Genomic DNA, 18,764 nt, shown 5'->3' with positions numbered 1-18,764 from the left:
CTTTGTTTAACAAGAAGTGTTTTCGATCCCATGTATAGACCCGAACGCACTCACCCACACACACCCTGACGATGAATCAAATGGAACTGACTGTGCTGGACCTGGCTATGTCAACCTCACATCTCAGTCCAGCCATTAGTCAAAAGCACAGGAAACTGACAGAAAGCTGAAGGTTTCGCTCATTAGTCAGCTGTGAACTACATCATGGCACAAAATGGCTTTATGGATGGAAAACTCAGTCCGTCTGTTCACAACAGCTATCAAGTGGACTGCCAAGGAATGAAACCTGCCTACCTTGATGAGGCTCGGACTTTTCCTCTAGCGCCACCATGAGGTTGACATTTGTGAGGACACATCCTAACGATTTTGGTGACTCCCTGTTATCTTTATTCCTTCATTCTACATGTCTTTTTATATGGCTTTCTGTTTCCTCTGTGTCTTGTCTTAATGCTTCATGCTTTTTATGTCATATAAAGCACTCTGAACTGCTGCTGTATTCAATAGTCATGCACAAATAAACTTGCCAGACCAATAATAACCTGTACAACGTTATACTTATTACTTACGAATCAACCCAGTCATCTTTAATCTCACGAGCACTCTGTACACAATGTATTTAATATTTTCATGGACTGAAATATATCTGTATGACCAAGTATTGACAACCCTCTAATACTGGAAGCTGGCACAAATGATCTGGTCAGGTTTTGCTGCTTGTGCTCAGACAATGTTTATCACTGAAGAACTTTTGGCTCCTTATGTTATGTTAGCAGCTGTGAGGCAGTCTTGACTTAAACGCTAATGGCACCATGCTAAAATGCTCACAATGACAATAGCAACATGCTTACTTTTAGCAGGATCAGTGCTTATATTTAGCCTGTATGTTATCCATATAAAAAATTGGCATATTAGCATGCTAAAATCCATCCATCCATCTTCTATACCACCTATCCTTTTTGGGGTTAAGGGGGGGCTGGAGCCTATCCCAGCTCCCTATGGGCGAGAGGCGGGGTACACCCTGGACCGGTCGCAAGTCGATCGTAGGGCAACACACATGACAAACAACCATTCACACACTTCGCACAGAAAGGCCCCACCCGGGGATCAAACTGGCAACCTTCTTGCTGTGAGGCATGCGCACTACCTGCTGCGCCACCGTGCTGCCCATGCTAAAATCTAAGCAAACAAATGATGGAAATGTCATTAGTCAGTATATTGACCTGATGATGGTGCTTGAATAAAAGTTAATGGATCATCACAGTTATTCCTTCCTTCTGAGGGGCATAAGCATATATTTGACCTGCTGGTGGCGCTAGAGGATATGTCAGAAAACCACCAGTCATTAGGATTCATCCTCAGGGGAACATGACTGCCTGTACAAAATGTCACGATAACCATTATAATGGACATTTCAGTCTGGACCAAAGTGGAGGACTGACAGTCAAAACATGTTTATTTTTCTCAAAGTAAGGAAACATCCAAAGGACGTCATGCGCAGGCACTGCTTCAAAGACCAAGCAGGATCCAAAATTTACTGCCTCTAATTTGTATGGTAGTCCCACTTTTATCTTACACATCCCCCTTGTTGTAATTAATCAGGGAGAACATGAAAGAGGACAAAAAGGCTGACAGCCGCACGGAAAGAGGAAAGGTCAGGTAGCAGAGACACTGTGGAGAGAGACAAAACGGCAGAGACAGAGCGAGACAGGCATGCTGGTGTACAGCAGGGCAACTGTCGTCAGAGACTGGGAGAGAAGAAGCCGACTGGGGAAGAAGGGTGAGGAGTTCAACAAGCAAACATAAATATTTGATCGAGGCCAGATTGACAGGGAAACAAAGGGCACAGAGAGCATCGCCTCGAAAAACGTCCCTTTCCCACAGAGCAGAGAGGCGAGCTGGTGTCTGTCCCTCTTTACATACTGTATGTCTGTCCTGCTGGGCTTCACGGTGAGAGCTGGACTAGAAATGGAGTTTACAAAGGAATAAATCAGAACCTATACAGTCCGTGTTCAAAATGTGACGACAGCTCCGGTGTTTTAAGAAATTAGACCTCACCAATTTAATTGTAATGTAATTTAAATCTGCACCAATCAATATTTCTTACAGTAGCAATGGATCAGATGTGCAATATGAGACAGGTTGCTTGCAGTGAGAATTATCACCTGCAGCGCTGCAGAGCCTTTTATCACCTTTCAGCTCACTGTTTTGGCTTTATGGGTTTCACTGTTTTGTTGTACTTTGTATGTTTTTTACTTTCTCTCTATGCTACTTGCAAAGCACCAACAGTGGACAGATAAAGTGAGGGACCAGCTGGTGAGCATTCAGCAGCTGAAGAGCCAGATAGAGCCAGATACCTCCTTCTGGTAGAGATAAAAACTGAGCTAAAGGGGGCAAATTTTGGACTTACCTGTCTGTTGGCCAGAAACACTATGTTGACATTACTCTGCTGGAGGAGTAAATAGGAAATAACACTAATGAGAACATGTAAATGTTTTTTTTGTAATGTATTTCTAAGATTTGACTGTGGGCAGAAACACACATTTATTCCACATCAAAGATCCCATGTGTCTTATGAAACGACTTTCAACATTTTAAATGGTCAAGTGGACAATTCACACATGATCACAGGTTAATTTTTTGCCAAAGGCAACAGTCTGCATATGAAGCATACAAGCATGCATGAGAAGAGACACAGTTACATAAATGAGTTATCTTTGGATTAGTTTCAGGTGTCACTGTGTGAACAGACCACATGTGGGAGAGAAAACATTTTTCATTGTCCTTCAGTACAAGTAAACATCCAAAAGTTGAGTCCATGACCTTGCAGAGGTCTGCAGCTGGCTGTATTTTAAATGATCTTGGCTGTTATGTTGCGACCCAAGAGCACAATATTCACCTATCAAAGGCTTTGAAACCTATTTTTAAATCATGTCTCAAGAATTGCCAAACACTTGTCCAGCATATGGGGCCTCTGAGGCACCTGTCATCACGCTAAAACTATTTTAGTCTGTTAAAAAGCATCAACAGAAAACAAACATTTCTGTGTCTTGGGAGCAGAGTGATCCTGCCTGATCCTCTTGCTGCGTCTCAAAGGCTGGCACGGCGCCGAGGCTGTGGCTTTACTGATGCTCCGGGACCAAACAACAACGCAGCTTTCCTCTCTGCGCCGGCAAATATTACATGTATTTCATGTTTTCTCTGCTACTCGTCTGATTATTTTCCAATGCAGAAGTCTTTGAAGATGATATCCAGGATCTCCTCTACCCCGACCCGTCCAGTGATCCGGCCCAGGCTGGTGAGACCCAAGCGCACGCCCTCGGCTGCCAGAGCCAGGTCGATGTCGCGATACCGCTGGTACTGAGCCAGGGCCGCAAAACACTGCTGCAGGTGGGCCCTGTGGCGGGCCTGGGTCAGGGTGGGGGCACCAGACAGAGGGTCGCCACACCTAGAGAGGAAGTTAGGGAACAAAATGAACCACAGTCATTATTTTTCACTTTATCCTGAAAAAAAGCAAGAAAAAAAAATCATTTGCAGCACAAACATCCAGCCATTTTTAAATTTAAGGCCCCTGAAAGCCAATTTTCAAAATTTCTGATTTTGGTGACATGTCGATCATCAATTTTGGTTCATATAAATGCACCACAAGGCCCCACAGGTAGAAATCAATCTCTCTGATACAACATCAAGAGACACATGCAGTCTTTGCTCTGACTGGAAACAGTAGAAACTCACAGTGTCTTCACACTGCTGTGCAGCGCTGCAAGGAAGTCCTGCAGTCCTTCATTAGTGTGGCAAGAGATCAGACAAACAGGAGGGAGTCCAGAGACCCGACTCAGCTCTCCATCCAGCTTCTGCCTCTGCTCCTGAGGCAACAGGTCAATTTTATTCAGCACCAGGAGAGACCTGTCTGCAGGACACACTGCGGTAAGAAAGGAAGGAAGACAAAATGTGGATCAATACCAATGACTCAACTATTAGTCCCTCAAGCGCAGACATTCTCTGATTACTCCTGATAACTTAAAACACTCTTTCCAGCCTGTACACTCTGGATAATTGCTTAATTTCTCCCACAGGTTATGTAGCACTTGGATTACCTCCAGCTGTTTAATAATGCAGTATGAAGCTGTAAGTGAGCATCTGGTGGCATAATAAATAGCATTCTTGAGCTAAAAAGCAACTGAACATTTTTCCAAGCTGTTTGATGGATTAATGTGACCCAGATTTTTATCATTTTACCCGAGACCAAAACTTCACTAGGCTAATTACTTAATTGTGCTTGAAGTGCCTTCAAAGTGCGGCTGTGTGACTGGCAGTCCGGGTGAAGCAGGGGCAGATGTGGCCTGGATGTCATACCTGCGTCAGGCTGCTCCTGGCTGGGCAGGATGCTCCTGAGGTGCCCCTGAAGGAAGGCTGCAGCTTGCTGTGCATCGGAGGGGAGATGAGCACAGTCCACAACCATCAGAGTCAGATCTGCCTGCTCCACTCTGGGGAAAGAAAGCAGCCTCAGCTTTTGACCTGGAATTATTCATATGATCATTCATATATTTTTAAAACTCTCTGCAGATCAAATCACACCAATCTAGACAACTATTGGGTGGATTGGTATTAAATTTACTATGCACGTTCATGCCCCTCTCAGAATGAATTGTCAAAACTTAGGTGATCACATGACCTTTCATCTAATGGCCATGATCAGGTCAAAATTCCAGTTTGTCCAATACTTTGTCTTATGACTAAATAACTGCACTACAATCTATTGGCTTCAGCTGTACTTTGTGTTAAGTGCCAATTAGCAGATGTTTGCATGCTAACATGTTAAACTAGGATAGTGAACAAAGGTAAACATGATACCTGCTATACATCTACATGTTGGCATGCTGACGTTAGCATTTAGCTCAAAGCACTGCTGCACCTGACAGAGCTGCTGGCACAGCTGTAAACCAGGAAACGACGTCAGTGCCGGCTGTTAAAGAGCCCATTAAGACTTCCTGGTTACTTGGTTGAATCCTCTCCTTCATAATTTATTGTATCATCATAACACTCAGCTAATGTGGAAGTCCAAAGGAATACTGTGTTACTCCATCACCTGCAGCAGCTCCAGGTTGAACACCTGTCAGTCACCTCAGAGCAGCTGTAGTTCTGTTTCAGAAAACATTACAGAATGCCCCACAAACACTGTGAATTATGGCAGTGCCATTTTTAATCACAATTATCTTAATGGCATTTACTTTAAATACTCCCACAGGTCTCACAGCAAGGCAGCAGCAGCAGCAGCAGCAGCAGCAGCGGCAGCGGATGCTTGTGCTTACCACGTCCTTCCTGTAGTGACCCAGGTCACGAGCCTCAGACCTGCTCCCTGCACAGAAAGTTCCCTGTTGAACACAAACCACCCACCCTTCCTATAGAGCCGCCAGGTCGCCCAAATAACTTAAACAAACAGTGAAGGATCTGCAGAATGTTTGCACTGAAAATGGGGTTTCTGTTTGTCACATCTGGATTTTCACTGATGTTTTCCATCACATGTTGCTGCAGCATGAGCCAGCAAGCATCATTTTTGAAAACATTTATTTAAAGAAGAATTTAAAAAGTCAGTCTCCTTAAATCTTCCAGCACAAATTTAATTGGAACTGGCCTCAATATAGAAGCAGTGATTTAACAGCTAATTGCTCTGTCAGTACTTGGGGAAACAATTGACACTCGTCTTTTCTGGCATGAAAATTGTCCCATTTCATGTTGAATATTCACTGAGTTCACCTACAAATCAATGAATTATCAATGTGAGGGTGTGCTGTTAGCCCATCCTCTTTCCTCCTGCTTCCGAACACCAAACCTTTGAGGTAAAATATGTCACAACAAATGTGCATAAAAGCTCATTAATATTCATGTATGTGTCTGTGCGTCCATTCTTCTGTTTGTCTGTTTGCCTGTTTCTATATGATAAAGCACTCATGTCGAGTGCTACAAGTACTACTATTCTTCCCTGCGGTAAACAGTGGAAGCAGCTGTCAGTGAATAGCCATACAGAATACAGCATGTCCATTCTCAGCACCACAAATGGAGAATGTCTTATAATGGTCAATCGTCTACGACGAGGAGGCTCTTCATTACGCAACCTCCTGGGAGTGTTTGTCTCGTGTATTTATAACTATAGCTCAGCAATAATATAAACTCTGGAGGTTACGTAGACATCACAAATATACAGTATGTTGTCCATGGGAAAAGCAATGACTTATTTCTTCCCTTCTTTGTTTTCAAGCACTTATTCCACTGGCCCCCCGGCTAATTTGCTCTGTGTGTTATTATACACGTGAACAGTTGCTGACGCCGCGATCTACCGCGTACTTCCACACGTGCTCCGCATGTGCTGCTTTCCTGAGACTGAGCACCAAATACCAGCGTCAGTTTCTCAAGATTCTTGCTCTGCAGGGAAAACATCATCTAAAATAAGATGGGCTTCATCCGCCTACCTTTCCCGAGCTCGGCGGACCCCCTCTCTCTCCACCAGGTCCGCGCTGTCCCTAAGGCCGGCTGTGTCACTCAAGAGGACAGGGAATCCACCGATGTCCAGTGCCGTCTCTACTACGTCCCTGGTGGTGCCAGCAATGGGAGACACAATGGCTGCAGGTCTCTGGCCTGGATGGAAAAAGTTTCAAAGATAAGATTGGAAATATTTTTTTATTATTGTCAAGAAACAAAAAGACCAAAATCAACAATATGTTTTTCTGTCTCTGTCTGACTTCCCTACTCTGTTTGTGATAAATCATTTACTCAAACAACTGGGCACTGCAGCTCTTTACAAACATTACTAAAACAGGAGTAAACAGTTTAATGGTTGGGGACTATTTTCAGCTCCAGATTAATACACATTTAGTGCTCTGGTGAATATCCAGGACAGCAGGATGGTGTATGTGGGATCAACTCGAAATAAACTACAGTGCCTGTGTTCCTAGTGATGAAGGAATATGTCACCCAGTGGAGCCGTGTGGCTCACTGATGTGCTTTTAACAGTGTTTGAACAACAATGGAGGTCTATGGCATAAAGGAACACACTGCATAAGGCATCCCCTGTTAGGCTTAGCAGGATACATTCATTGTTGCTTTTGGTCGTTTCATGGAAATTGCTGACAATAAGACAAATCTCGAATATCACAAGTTTTATGGTCTTTATTCAGGAACTCTGTGGTCTGACCATTCCCGCATATCCCGCGACAACTGACGATGCCAGCCCATTATTACTCATCTGCGCTGACTGGATGTGAGCCCGGGCTAAAGGGAAGACTAATCAGACCAGGAAGCCGTAACAGGATCTAATCTGAAGTTTGATATATTACCTATTATTTTGATGGGAAGCTGTGAGGAGGCCCTGCCAAGCCTCTTCCATGGGTAATTCATATGAAGTGATTGTAAATGAGTTAAGGATACAACATCCTAAACAGACAACCTTAGACCATAAACAACAAGAGTTTCATTAAACATGGACACAAACCTGAAGAACTGATTCAGAATGAGAAAACTGAAAGAGTTTACTTCGAGATTTTTGATGTACAATCAGTTCATTCATTCATTCATTCATTCATTCATTGACGTGTGCCAAGAGCAGGACCTACTGTGACCGAGAGTGTTATAATACAAATAGGATAGATTTCTTTGACCTTCCTGCCTTTCACATGAAAAAGTTGGCTCCTCTAACAGTAACAGGAAAATAAAATACCTTGTAAACAGCAGCTGAAAAAACAAGCTCATCAAGACCCATTAGCAGCTTAGCAGCTGGAGTTTTCATTCATACAAGACAGAAAGTGGAGCTTTGGTCATCTGCGATTCCATGACAACTGGCCAAACTGAGGAAGATGGTGTGATGTTTTGCTCGATGGCAGAAAAAGAAGAACGGCCTCTGATGAAGACAACCACTCAGACATGTTTGTCATCATTTGAAAGTGAACCCTGGATGTTGGAGCTGAAGTACGCTTTATATAACCTTGACCCCAATATCTCCTTTCATACTGCCTTATTTCAGTCAGGCTGCTGCTTGTTATCTAGATAAAACCTCTTCAAGGTAACATATTTCTCTCACTTTCTGTGCATGGATGACAGTGTTTGCATTTTAATGAATGATACACATTTGACAGCATTTTGTGAGTCAATGCTGCTCATAGCATGACAGATGTTGTCATCTTCCCCTCCCAAACCATGGCTGCCAGCGGTATGATTCAACAGTAAGGTATTTAGAGTTTATTTAGTTTATTTATTTATTTCATAATAGTCTAATCTTAATCCCTCCACGGCGTGTGTGTGTGCTGGTTAACTTCTCTTACACAGTGTGTTTAGGAGGCTACTTTTCCCTGCATTAGCGGCTCCTGCGATGACTACCTGGACTCCGCTGCGTAGCCGCTCGCCCCGCCTCTCATCCTTTAGGTGTCGCTCCATCTCTGCTTGCAGGTCACACACCCATCTGTCCACTGTGGGCGTGAGAGGGAGATAAAGACAGAGGAGGGAACAGGACGTGACGAAGGTTTCACGTTCAGCTTCACTTTGGTGGCCTTGTAAAAGGAATTTCTGTCCTTTGAAGAAAAATAGCCTCCAGCGTCTGACACACTTCGTCTGGATGAGAAATGGGTCACGGACTTCTGTCTTTCCGCATGTGACTGAAGCGGAAAATGCATCAACAATATGCCATTTTTCTTAAAGAAAATTAAAACCTCTTGAGAATCTTGATTGACCCAAGCAGATTAATTCATCCAACCTGCAGTGACCTGAGACAAAACGTGAGAAACTTCAGTTACCACCAAACACGTGTCATTCGCTGTGCGTCTGCAGGTGGCAATGCAAAGTATTTATGCCAGGTTTTCTATTTTTGGAAGCCAGTCTATTATTATTTGCCACTCTGAGGCATGAGCCCACATTCCAGGCTACTAAAACAAACAGCAGCTCCCAGGCTTTATTGTGTCCAAACTTCACAACATCTGAGGCTTCTGAAGAGCTCTGCCAGTGCCAGACAGCAGGCGACAGACTCAGGGGGGACATCTCTCTCTCCCTCTCTCTCACACACACACACACACACACACACACACACACACACACACACACACACACACACACACACACACACACACACACACACACACACACACACACACACACACACACACACACACACACACACACACACACTGTGGCCATGGGAAACCTGGGCACAGGGAGGACAGTTGGACTGTACGTGCTGCTGACAGCACTATTCCTGTGAGCGACATGTCAGGTTGGCTTTGAAGGTAAGACAAATGCCTCTACTGTCCCCCTGGCCTTCTCTCCACACTTCCTCAAGGAAACTGTCTTCTGAGCAGTTTAATGTCTATGGTTTCTCCCTGCAGTGCAGCAAACACACACGATGGACAGCTGAAGATCCAAACAGGAAAGGCAGCCGGATTCCTCCCTCCGCAGAGAGAAACAGAGCCCTCTCCCGCCCCAGCCTCACCTCCCTCTCAAAGCCCGAGGGGCGACTGTTTCGTTGTTTTTCTCCAGCGAGGAGGGGACAAAGTGTATACATACCTTGGCTTAAGACCCCATCCTCGATGAGCTCATCCTCACTGAAGTCTATGAAGGCCTCAACGTGAGCCAGACACTGTGTGATACACAAAGCAGAGAGGAGAGAAATGTTGAAAGATGAGCAGTGAGCACAGAAAGCACAAGTGAAGGTGAACAAGCAGCTGACATAATGCCGCGGCTGCTAACATGCATACCTGTGTACAGTACACTGCATTTATACAGAGGACACATCACTAAACAGACAATAATGAAAATACCACTGACTACACCCTCACCTTTCGTCAGAAGATAATAAAAGGTCTTCACATTTCAAACTTCTTTTAAAATGGTGTCAGTAATATTCTTTATTATGCTCACTGCACATAGGATGTTTCATTGGTGTGGCGCGCTAGCATGGTCCCTTTGATTTAGTGCTACAACTAGCGATTATCTTCATCTTTATCTTTTAGATGAATTGCTTAAAGATGTTCAGTTTATGATGATCCTCCCATTAAGAAACAACGCAAACATCTGGTATTCATCCTTAATGAAAGGCTTAAATGATTTCTCAGTTATCAGGACTGTTGAAGATGAATTTTCTGCCCACTGACAGATTGTTTTATCTTTTCATCTTTCACCTCCACAGAGGGGGCAATTTACAGGCTATGAACATAAACATTACACACAAACATTTCCAATTCCTCTACTATTTTCCCAGGACCTTTCTTACATGAGGTGCAGTAACTTAAGTCTTGTTACTATTCTAAGTCACATTTTTGAGATACATCTGAAACTAGAAAACAGTGGAAAAATTTCCAGTGATCAGTATCTTGACTGACAGTGCGGAGCATAAACACAATAGTAGTATAGCTGCACAAAAACAGGAAGCATCAGATTCCCATACTTTAATCCATTCACAAAAGTGGGAAGCCAACAGTTAAAAGAACTGCATTGTTTGGGTGTCAAATGACAGCTTGACCCCTAACATCATACAGATGGTATACTTCTGATTAGCTGGATTCCCAGAAATAGTCCAAAATAAAGGCACGTTTGAACCGCTTCTAGGAATCGTCTGCTGTAGCTGTAGACAAGCAGCTTAACGGTTCCTCAGGGAAGATCACCTGGACCAGCTGGTAAAATCTGGTGCCAAAGTGTTTTCACATCTATATTGTTCAAAGCAGCTCACAGTAGAGGAAGGTTTGGCTTGTATCCATTAAATAGTAGTGGTCATCTGTGGTCAGTGACCTGCAGAGCCTCAACAAGATGAGAAAGGAAAACTCAACCTCGGTCAGGATTAGATGTAATAAATATAGAAGAACACATATCAGGGTAATAAGCATGAATAAGCTCATCTGCAAGTCTTATTAATCAACCTAAAACCACAACAGTCTACTGCGAGTCAGCCAACAGCCTATACGAGGACCGTTCACACGTAACACAGACAGGGCTTTGGACTGCACAGCACAGTCACCAGAATAAATGTTAGCATTGCAGGGTTCTACAAACATACGTTTCACATGGATCATGACAATGTTTCTACAGCAGCTGTAGTTCAGATTACTGGTACACGTATATGAGATGACACTTACAGCTTCAGCTTTCCAGTTTTTGTGACTAAGCTAGGTATTTTAAGACAAAACGTGATCTTTTCAACCTAACCGAGTGGTTTTAGAGCGTAAACCTGGCCACAGCATTGTCAACATAAACTGAAAAGTAAAAAAACATATTGATGATTTGCAGAAACATACAATGCCAACATTTATTCTGCTGATTGGGTTGGACGGCAAAGTGAAAAACTTTGCTCTTTTCTACTCCAAAGAAGTTCAAGTTCAACTGCGTAAAGTTTCTAAACTTTTGGAACAGTTGGCTCAGGTACCGAGTGGTGCAGGACAGCACAGTGCAGAGGTGGAAATGATGAATCACTTTGCTGATGCACAGACTCTTGGTCACTGACTATGTAGTTTTCCTATGCAAAGCAGTCACATCCCCATTCACATTAATCACTTCAGTACAAGATGTACTTACAGCCAAACAGTTAAGGTGTATTCCACATAAACACGACCTTTGCGTCATGTTTTACCTGTCTCTCCTGCATTTTTACAGTCCGCTATCAAATTAAGGCAACAAAGCCACGTACACAAAAGAAATCTTGCAATTCAGCACTTCAGTACATACACTCTGTCCCATTCTTCCTCCACTTCAATTTATCTTAACTTCATGTCTGACTCCGCTTCCTGACCCTTATTCATATACACAGTATACAGCACAGGACACGGTACAGATAAGACAAACAATACTGCAGCACAGAATATATCAATGCCTTTATTGTGTGCCTGTCTTAAGGGACAGACATACAGCTGCTGTGCTTGGTACAATTCATCTTTAATCCATCCAAAACAAAACACAGCCAGATGTTCTGGGATGGAAAAAACATGAAATCCACGCAAGTAAAGGTGGAACAGCAGCACAATGGAGTACCGAATGTCCTTTTTCCCAAACACTTCTTGTTCTTAGAAAGTCAAAAATCCAAACTGGAGATGTGCCCCTGAATACCTATTAGCAGCTTTCCACAGGAAAGTCCAAATGAACAGTTCAGAGATGTCTCTCAGCGACATCGACTCTGCAGCCAAAACAGTGCTGAACAGTGAGGAACAGAGGAAATGTTGTGGTCACCAACCCGATCCCCTCAACCACTCCAGTGATCACACAACAGCAATTACAGCATATGAACTGGTCTTCACACATGAAGAAATGTGATCGTTCAGTAGATCTGTGAATCAGACATTCTGGTTGTAGAAAAACTCGCTCTTATCTGCTGTGAAATAAGTCATTTCTGAGGTTTATTGAAATTACATTATATCATTAAATAAATGATGAATTACGTTACTAACCCAACTGGTTTCAACTGTTGGGCTGGTTGAATAGAGCACTTGACAAAAATGAAAATTTTTAATCTTATATTTTTTTATACACAAACATAATCAATTGATAGACCTACAAAAATACGTGCCAATCGTTTAGCAATGTCTTATCTTAACTCCACGATGGGTTTCCCCCTTTTTTTTTTTCAGTCCTGGCTGCAATCAATGTCAGATAAATATCTACATGTGCCATACACATTAGCATTCTGATTCTCAGTATTGAACAGAAACACGTGCACTGGACGCACTACAGCTACATGAAAACAGGAAGCCTCTCTTTCCCATAAATTCAACCATTAACGGTGTGTTGCGAAAGCAGCTGATAGAAAAACAAAAGGAAAGAAAACATTGTTTGGGTGTGAAACTGCTGAGGCCTGACCTACAGCACATTACAGACACAGAAAAGTTCTTTCCAAAACACTGTTTTCTGGGAAATGTCAGACATGAATATGAACTAAGTCTCTCTGGAGAGAACTCCAGGAGTTTGGCTTGTTTTTAACTCATAATTATAGAAAAGAAGGCATGTCTAAAGGCCCCCCTGTGCACCTGTCACGCCGAAGAGCAGGTTGGCAACTCTGGTTGAGATCAAGTCACATTGAAGACCAAAGCAAATCAAGACTGATGACTACAGAACAAATGAATTCAGCTAACTGTTTATAGTGCTGAGGGAAAGGTTCTCCAAACTCCAATAAAAAACACATTTCATATCATATATAGTAGACATGAAACCACCGTCTTCCCCACCAGTATCTGTGCGACCGGCCGACCCACCCGTTTCAGCTTGAGGCTCCAGTCCTGGTACAGGCGTCCCAGATCTCCTGACATCTGCCTGAAAGCCTGTCTCCTCTGAGCCTCTGTCTCGGCATGGATCAGATCCCCGAGGCCCTCCACCTTCAAGAAGCATTGTAATAGTCACTGTGTGATTGCCGTAAACATCTACATATATATGTCTATTTCTTGCACAGATGCTTTCATTCTGACAAAATCTATGAGTAAACATTTTGACCCCATATGTGACTGATGTTGACAGCTTATATGCTTTTGAAAGCATATGATGCTGCGTGTAAGATGTGCAGCCACTGCTCCTTACTGCGTTGAGACAGTGTTTATGTTCTTGGTGCTGCAGCAATGACGCAGCTATAATTATATAAATATGCCTCTTGATAAATACATACAATACTTAGTTTATTCCATACTGCTAAACTTTACTCTGAATCATACTATACTGTTATATACCCTAAAGAGAATATATAAAGTAGCTCCTTATAAATGCTTAAGGCTGCTTTTTGAAAACTTTCTACATGTGCAGAGGCCCAGCACCTTTATTCATGCTTCCATATTCGACAACCCAAAGAAAGAATTCAAAGGGCAAAATATGTAAAAGAGGAATTTTTCACTGTTGACATTTCATGAACTTGAAATCCCTGTTGATTTCTGACCCTGCTTATTCCACATTCAGCCTGCAAAATTACCCTGAAAAGCTCTTGATATGCAAATGTGCACAGATCTGTCTCTGAGCATGTTTCCTTGCTCTTCTTGCCCTACCTCTGTTAAACCCAGTTTCCCTGCTTGAAAGGCTCTCCGTGTGAATTCTCCAGCTTCAGCGGGCCTCATGCCAGGCACGCTTCCTGAGAAACACACACACAAAGACACATACAGCATACAGACATGAAGAAATGTATGAGGGTATGCATCAGGCACACACGCACAGGAGGATCAATGCGGGGTCAACGTGTCACTCAGGGTTCACTTGGAATGAAAACTGTGCAGGTTAAAAAGAGGTGATGTTTTCATTGTCTTCACAACCATTTTTCAAGTCTCATCAGGAGGAGACAATAGTGAGCACAAAACCATGTGGCAAATATAGGTCATGATCTGTTAACTGGAGCAAAATATCCTGCTTTCCATTCTACTGGCTGGTTGTCATCTTACTAACATTTTCACCACTTTTCATTGGTTAAAAAAAGTATTAGGGTTAGGGAAGTATTCAGTCATGTCTCGTAGAGCACTGTGATGCTTTTCTGATCTAACAACTCCTGATTAGGCATAATTTTACATGAACAGGTAACAAACGTTGGTTGACATTTCTGATTTTACAAAATACAACACTGCCCTCTGGGAGGCCAATGGGAGAACTGCAGGACAATATTACTTGTCAGTCACAGCAGGATTGCCACGCTTGCCAAGACACATATCATAAGTACCTTAGAAATAGGAATGCATTTCCCTTTTAAGTCACAGTGATGGACAGCCACATGATTTCACCAGCCACTGTGTTTAGATTTCTTATGCAGGCTTATATTACTGCTTGGGAAGACTATGAAGACCCACATACTGTGACCACCCTGTGAAAGTGGTGCTGCATGTTTGTGTTCTGACCTGCATCATATCAACATTGTAACATACTCAAAATGTACGTTACCTAGAGCCTGTAGGACAGCAGTAATGACAGCAGGACCGCCATGGATGTGGAACTCCACGCTGTCCTCTCCTGTGAAACTGTGAGGGGCTGAAGACATGAACACATGAGACACTGCGCCACAGTCTGAGTAGCCTTTAGTCATTTAAAGGAGCAAAATGTTTAGAAAGATGTTCATTAAACGTGTGCTGCTACACACATGATTCTGACAGACCTTCAAATATTCACAAGACTCAATACTGTGATGATAATTACAGAGCAGCTCCAGCTGGTGGGTTAGTGACTCCAAATGGCAGTGAGAGGAAATAGTTTCAAACATTTTGAACATGAGAGATGAGACTTAACATTAATATTTAGTAACATCATCACTTATCATCATTTGACACACTGGTGAAAGGTTTTACTGGGCCAGGTGCTCATGCAGCGCTGTTCTTGGGATGGTTTGTGTTTTGCTCTGACAGTTTTGGGTAAATTCATTCCCTCTCTTATTGTTTTACACCATTTACTGCTCATCAAGCATTCTTTATACAGCCGTTACAATCAGAGTGGTATAAAAATCAACTTACAGACAGAAACTTGCTCAGGAAAGGTAATGTTTAACATTAACGCCTACATACCCGATGAAAGAAAAATTCTAATATGACACAACACATATTTCAGCGACACTCTGTATTAGCACTGTCTTACATCGTACTGTATTGTCATTTGTTGATCAAAACTCCAGCAGATGTACTTCCATATTACAAGTCACAGAAATGTAAAAGAAATGACAGAAATGAAACGTGTAGTGTGTGTGTGGTCCAAGAAGGCAGACCTGGAAACCAGAGGACAAGTCCGCGGTCCAGCACTTCTTTGGATCGGGGGTCTGTGATGCTGCGTAACAGGGCGGTGCGTGGAGCAGGCAGGCTGCGGGTGAGGCCGGCCATACACCTGAGAGCTGCAACTGAAGCTGGACCGCTGGCTCGTATCACAGCCACCCCACACCTGCCATGGCCTGATGATAATGCAAAGATGGTGTCAGCATCGGCCAGTCCAACTGGGTGTCCATCGCAGGTGGAGAGGAATCTGCAGCGTGGAGTTCCTCTGCTGGAGATAAATGATAAGACAGACATGCTCTTTTTAATTAACTGATTGAAGGTTAAGGAAATAAACAAAGCTTTAGATTTCTTTGCGCACTCCATTTGACTTATCTGTCTTTTAGAGACTTTTGTGGGTTTGGGTGCTCCTATAGCAACATACATGATATCGTTTTTCTAACAATTTAAAAAGTAAGATTTTAGTCTTGTGAAAATATTTATTGAGACGTAAATAGGACAGTTTCTGAGGTAGTGGCCAGAAAACAGAAATCGAGGTCGATACTTGGTAACAAACCTTGTCCTAAGTGTGTGGACAGCAGCTCTCCATATCCCCTGATAAAAGGATGACAGCATAACTCTAGTAACGTTACCAAACGTTTCATGTACTTGCTGTGTCTCGTGTGGATGATTTTAGAAACTGCTCTGTCCTTGACAAACTCATTTCGTTTCCTTCATTCAACTGTCAGCTACAGAGCCGACGTTACTCCTCTAACGTTTACATTTACCACGATGTTGCTGCTCCCTTTGTTGATTGTGATTGGTCTGCGTTTCCCACAACAGCAGCAGCTTCTACACTGTCATTTGTTCAAGAACTATCAGTCAGCGTAAAGTCCCGCCTACTGTGCGCCATTAAATTCAGTCCGTGTAGCTACCGTTGCTCTTCAGTGTACGTTGTATTTCTATCTATCTATCTATCTATCTATCTATCTATCTATCTATCTATCTATCTATCTATCTATCTATCTATCTATCTATCTATCTATCTATCTGTTTTATTATTATTATTACTTTTTATTTCATTATTATTTATTGATTTTTTTAGGTAATATAATCAAATTGTCTCTTCCTTAACATAATAGTAGATCCGTTTATTTTATTATCAAATTGTTAAAAAAAAAAAGAAAGAAAAAGAAAAAGGTGAGTGGAGGAAACCCTGTGGCAGATCATGGAAAGTGACTCTCTCTCTGGGAAAGCAGCGATGAATCTAGATGAAAGAATTAGCATTTTAGAACAAAAAAAGGCACGGCAATGACAAATTGTGCTTCTCCAAAAAATAAAAGTATCTGTTTGAATAAAACCAGGCATTCATTTTGATAAAGTAGTTATTTCTTGGTGTGTTTTGGTCATTGAACATTCAATAATAAATAAACTAATAACTGGTAGTCTATGTGTCGTGTATGAACTCTGTAAATAGTACGTTAAAGTATCAAGTGTGTGTGTGGGTGTGAGTTTTTGTGTCCTATACTTGTTGGTAGTGTGGTCTGTAGTTCTTCATGCCGTATATACTTCATGCATATCACAGAGTACAAACTCTGAGACTGATGTGTGTGTATGTGCTCTATTGCAGCTCCTTGCAGCTGTCATCCCAGAGGGTGGTGAGTAAGCAGAATTTCTGCTTGAAGACGAGGTGCTTCTGAGCTGCTAGCGATACGAGGGGGAGGGCTGCCTGCCTGCATGGCCGTACTGTGAAACATGGCATCCAGGAGGGCCCATCAAGGAGACGGATTGTGACCATGTCAAAGAGACATGGCCTGAGGCCCGGGGAGCAATCTTTAACCTGCGATCTCAATAATTCATTGGCTGCTCTTGTGTGTGCACAAAGCATGGCAGCTGCCACCTCACAGCTGCTGAGCACATCAATACACAAGCCCTCTTTGTCTCTTCTGACCAAAAGACTGTTAATCAGACCATGGATCTGATAAAAGATGATGAAATTCTCTTTGTTAGGAACAGATTACCTCCATCCATCTGACACACGCACACCTTACACACAGTTTAACTCCTCCACTGGCTGTAAAACTGTTTTTTATTACAGAATACCAGTAGAAGATAAACGGATCATGCCTGCACCACTCGTGTTTATTTTGAAGGATGTGTTTGGGTGTAGGCTTGCTTTGGCATAGACTGCCTTGTTTGACTTGATTGTTTGCCCATTTCAAAACACAGTTGGGCCATTATGTTTATTGTTTGTTGATGACAGTGAACTGACCAAGCATAATTTCATGCAATAAAAATGAATTTTATACAGCTGCTTCATACATATTGTGTAAGGTAGAGTGTCTGGTGGACTGAAGTGAAGGGACCTACTTGTCCCTAGACATGAATGTCGCTTAAAATTTAATCTATGAGGATATTTTTGCATTAATAAATAAATCATATAGTCTCTTTAATCCTCCAGGTCAAGGTAGTGGATTCTCACAGAGGAGAAATACCTGCTGCACTGCAGAAAGCACCTGCCTGAGAAAGCTGCTGCTGAAAGGGTCTCTATACCTCTGAAAGAGCACAAGAATGAACAACATTTTGGTGACCACATTAGTAAATGTACAACATGCATTGCATTGCGTTGCCTTAATATAGCAAAGAGGATTCTATTTCTGGCACCAATTTGAAGCCAGACTGCTGGCAGAGGTCACTGGAGGGCGATAAATATACATTTCTCCTGGAGGATGGCGAGACTGTGCAGACATGCATACATGAGAAATCACTGGTATGTCCTTTAAGTATGTGTGTGGAGTTTTAAAGTCTTAAAGCTGGCTGTGAAGTGACTTTGTAATAACAGATCCTGAAGTTGACTTCACATTTTACACACAGTGCACAGTTTAAATTTTGATGAAAGAATTCCTTGCTGGGACAATTGTCACAAAATCATCTGGACTTCTAAATTATCGGGCTACTATATTGAATTGTTATAAAGGGTGTGTGTGTGTGTGTGTGTGTGTGTGTGTGTGTGTGTGTGTGTGTGTGTGTGTGTGTGTGTGTGAGACCCAGCCCCCCCCCTCCCCCGCCCTCCCTCTCTTTGTCCCTCCTCTGTAGTCGTCGGAGGAGCTC

General features: G+C 42.6%; 1 protein-coding gene across 4 annotated transcripts in view; it reads right to left on the bottom strand.

The window, feature by feature from the left end:
* Positions 1 to 16,439, bottom strand: part of gtpbp3 (GTP binding protein 3, mitochondrial) — a 224,220-nt gene extending 207,781 nt beyond the window's left edge. The window contains exons 1-11 of one of the 4 annotated variants that reach the window (XR_011602125.1): positions 16,231 to 16,409; positions 15,674 to 15,945; positions 14,863 to 14,949; positions 13,986 to 14,068; positions 13,212 to 13,331; positions 9,544 to 9,616; positions 8,313 to 8,456; positions 6,468 to 6,633; positions 4,354 to 4,484; positions 3,733 to 3,907; positions 2,692 to 3,445 (exon numbers count right to left, since the gene is read on the bottom strand). Coding sequence is in view for 3 of the 4 variants with exons in the window: in XM_070960993.1 (XP_070817094.1) it covers positions 3,214 to 3,445; positions 3,733 to 3,919; positions 4,354 to 4,484; positions 6,468 to 6,633; positions 8,313 to 8,456; positions 9,544 to 9,616; positions 13,212 to 13,331; positions 13,986 to 14,068; positions 14,863 to 14,949; positions 15,674 to 15,945; positions 16,231 to 16,289 (1,554 nt within the window). In the remaining variant the exon portion in view is untranslated. Of the gene's footprint in view, positions 1 to 2,498; positions 3,446 to 3,728; positions 3,920 to 4,353; positions 4,485 to 6,467; positions 6,634 to 8,312; positions 8,457 to 9,543; positions 9,617 to 13,211; positions 13,332 to 13,985; positions 14,069 to 14,862; positions 14,950 to 15,673; positions 15,946 to 16,230 lie in introns of those variants that run through there. The other 3 variants (XM_070960993.1, XM_070960994.1, XM_070960995.1) reach the window with 3 other exon arrangements.
* Positions 16,440 to 18,764: the final 2,325 nt, after the last annotated feature.

Source organism: Chaetodon trifascialis, chromosome 4 (assembly GCF_039877785.1).
Source record: "Chaetodon trifascialis isolate fChaTrf1 chromosome 4, fChaTrf1.hap1, whole genome shotgun sequence".
In the NCBI taxonomy this organism is placed as follows: Eukaryota; Metazoa; Chordata; class Actinopteri; order Chaetodontiformes; family Chaetodontidae; genus Chaetodon; species Chaetodon trifascialis.
This window is presented reverse-complemented; position numbering and strand designations above follow the sequence as displayed.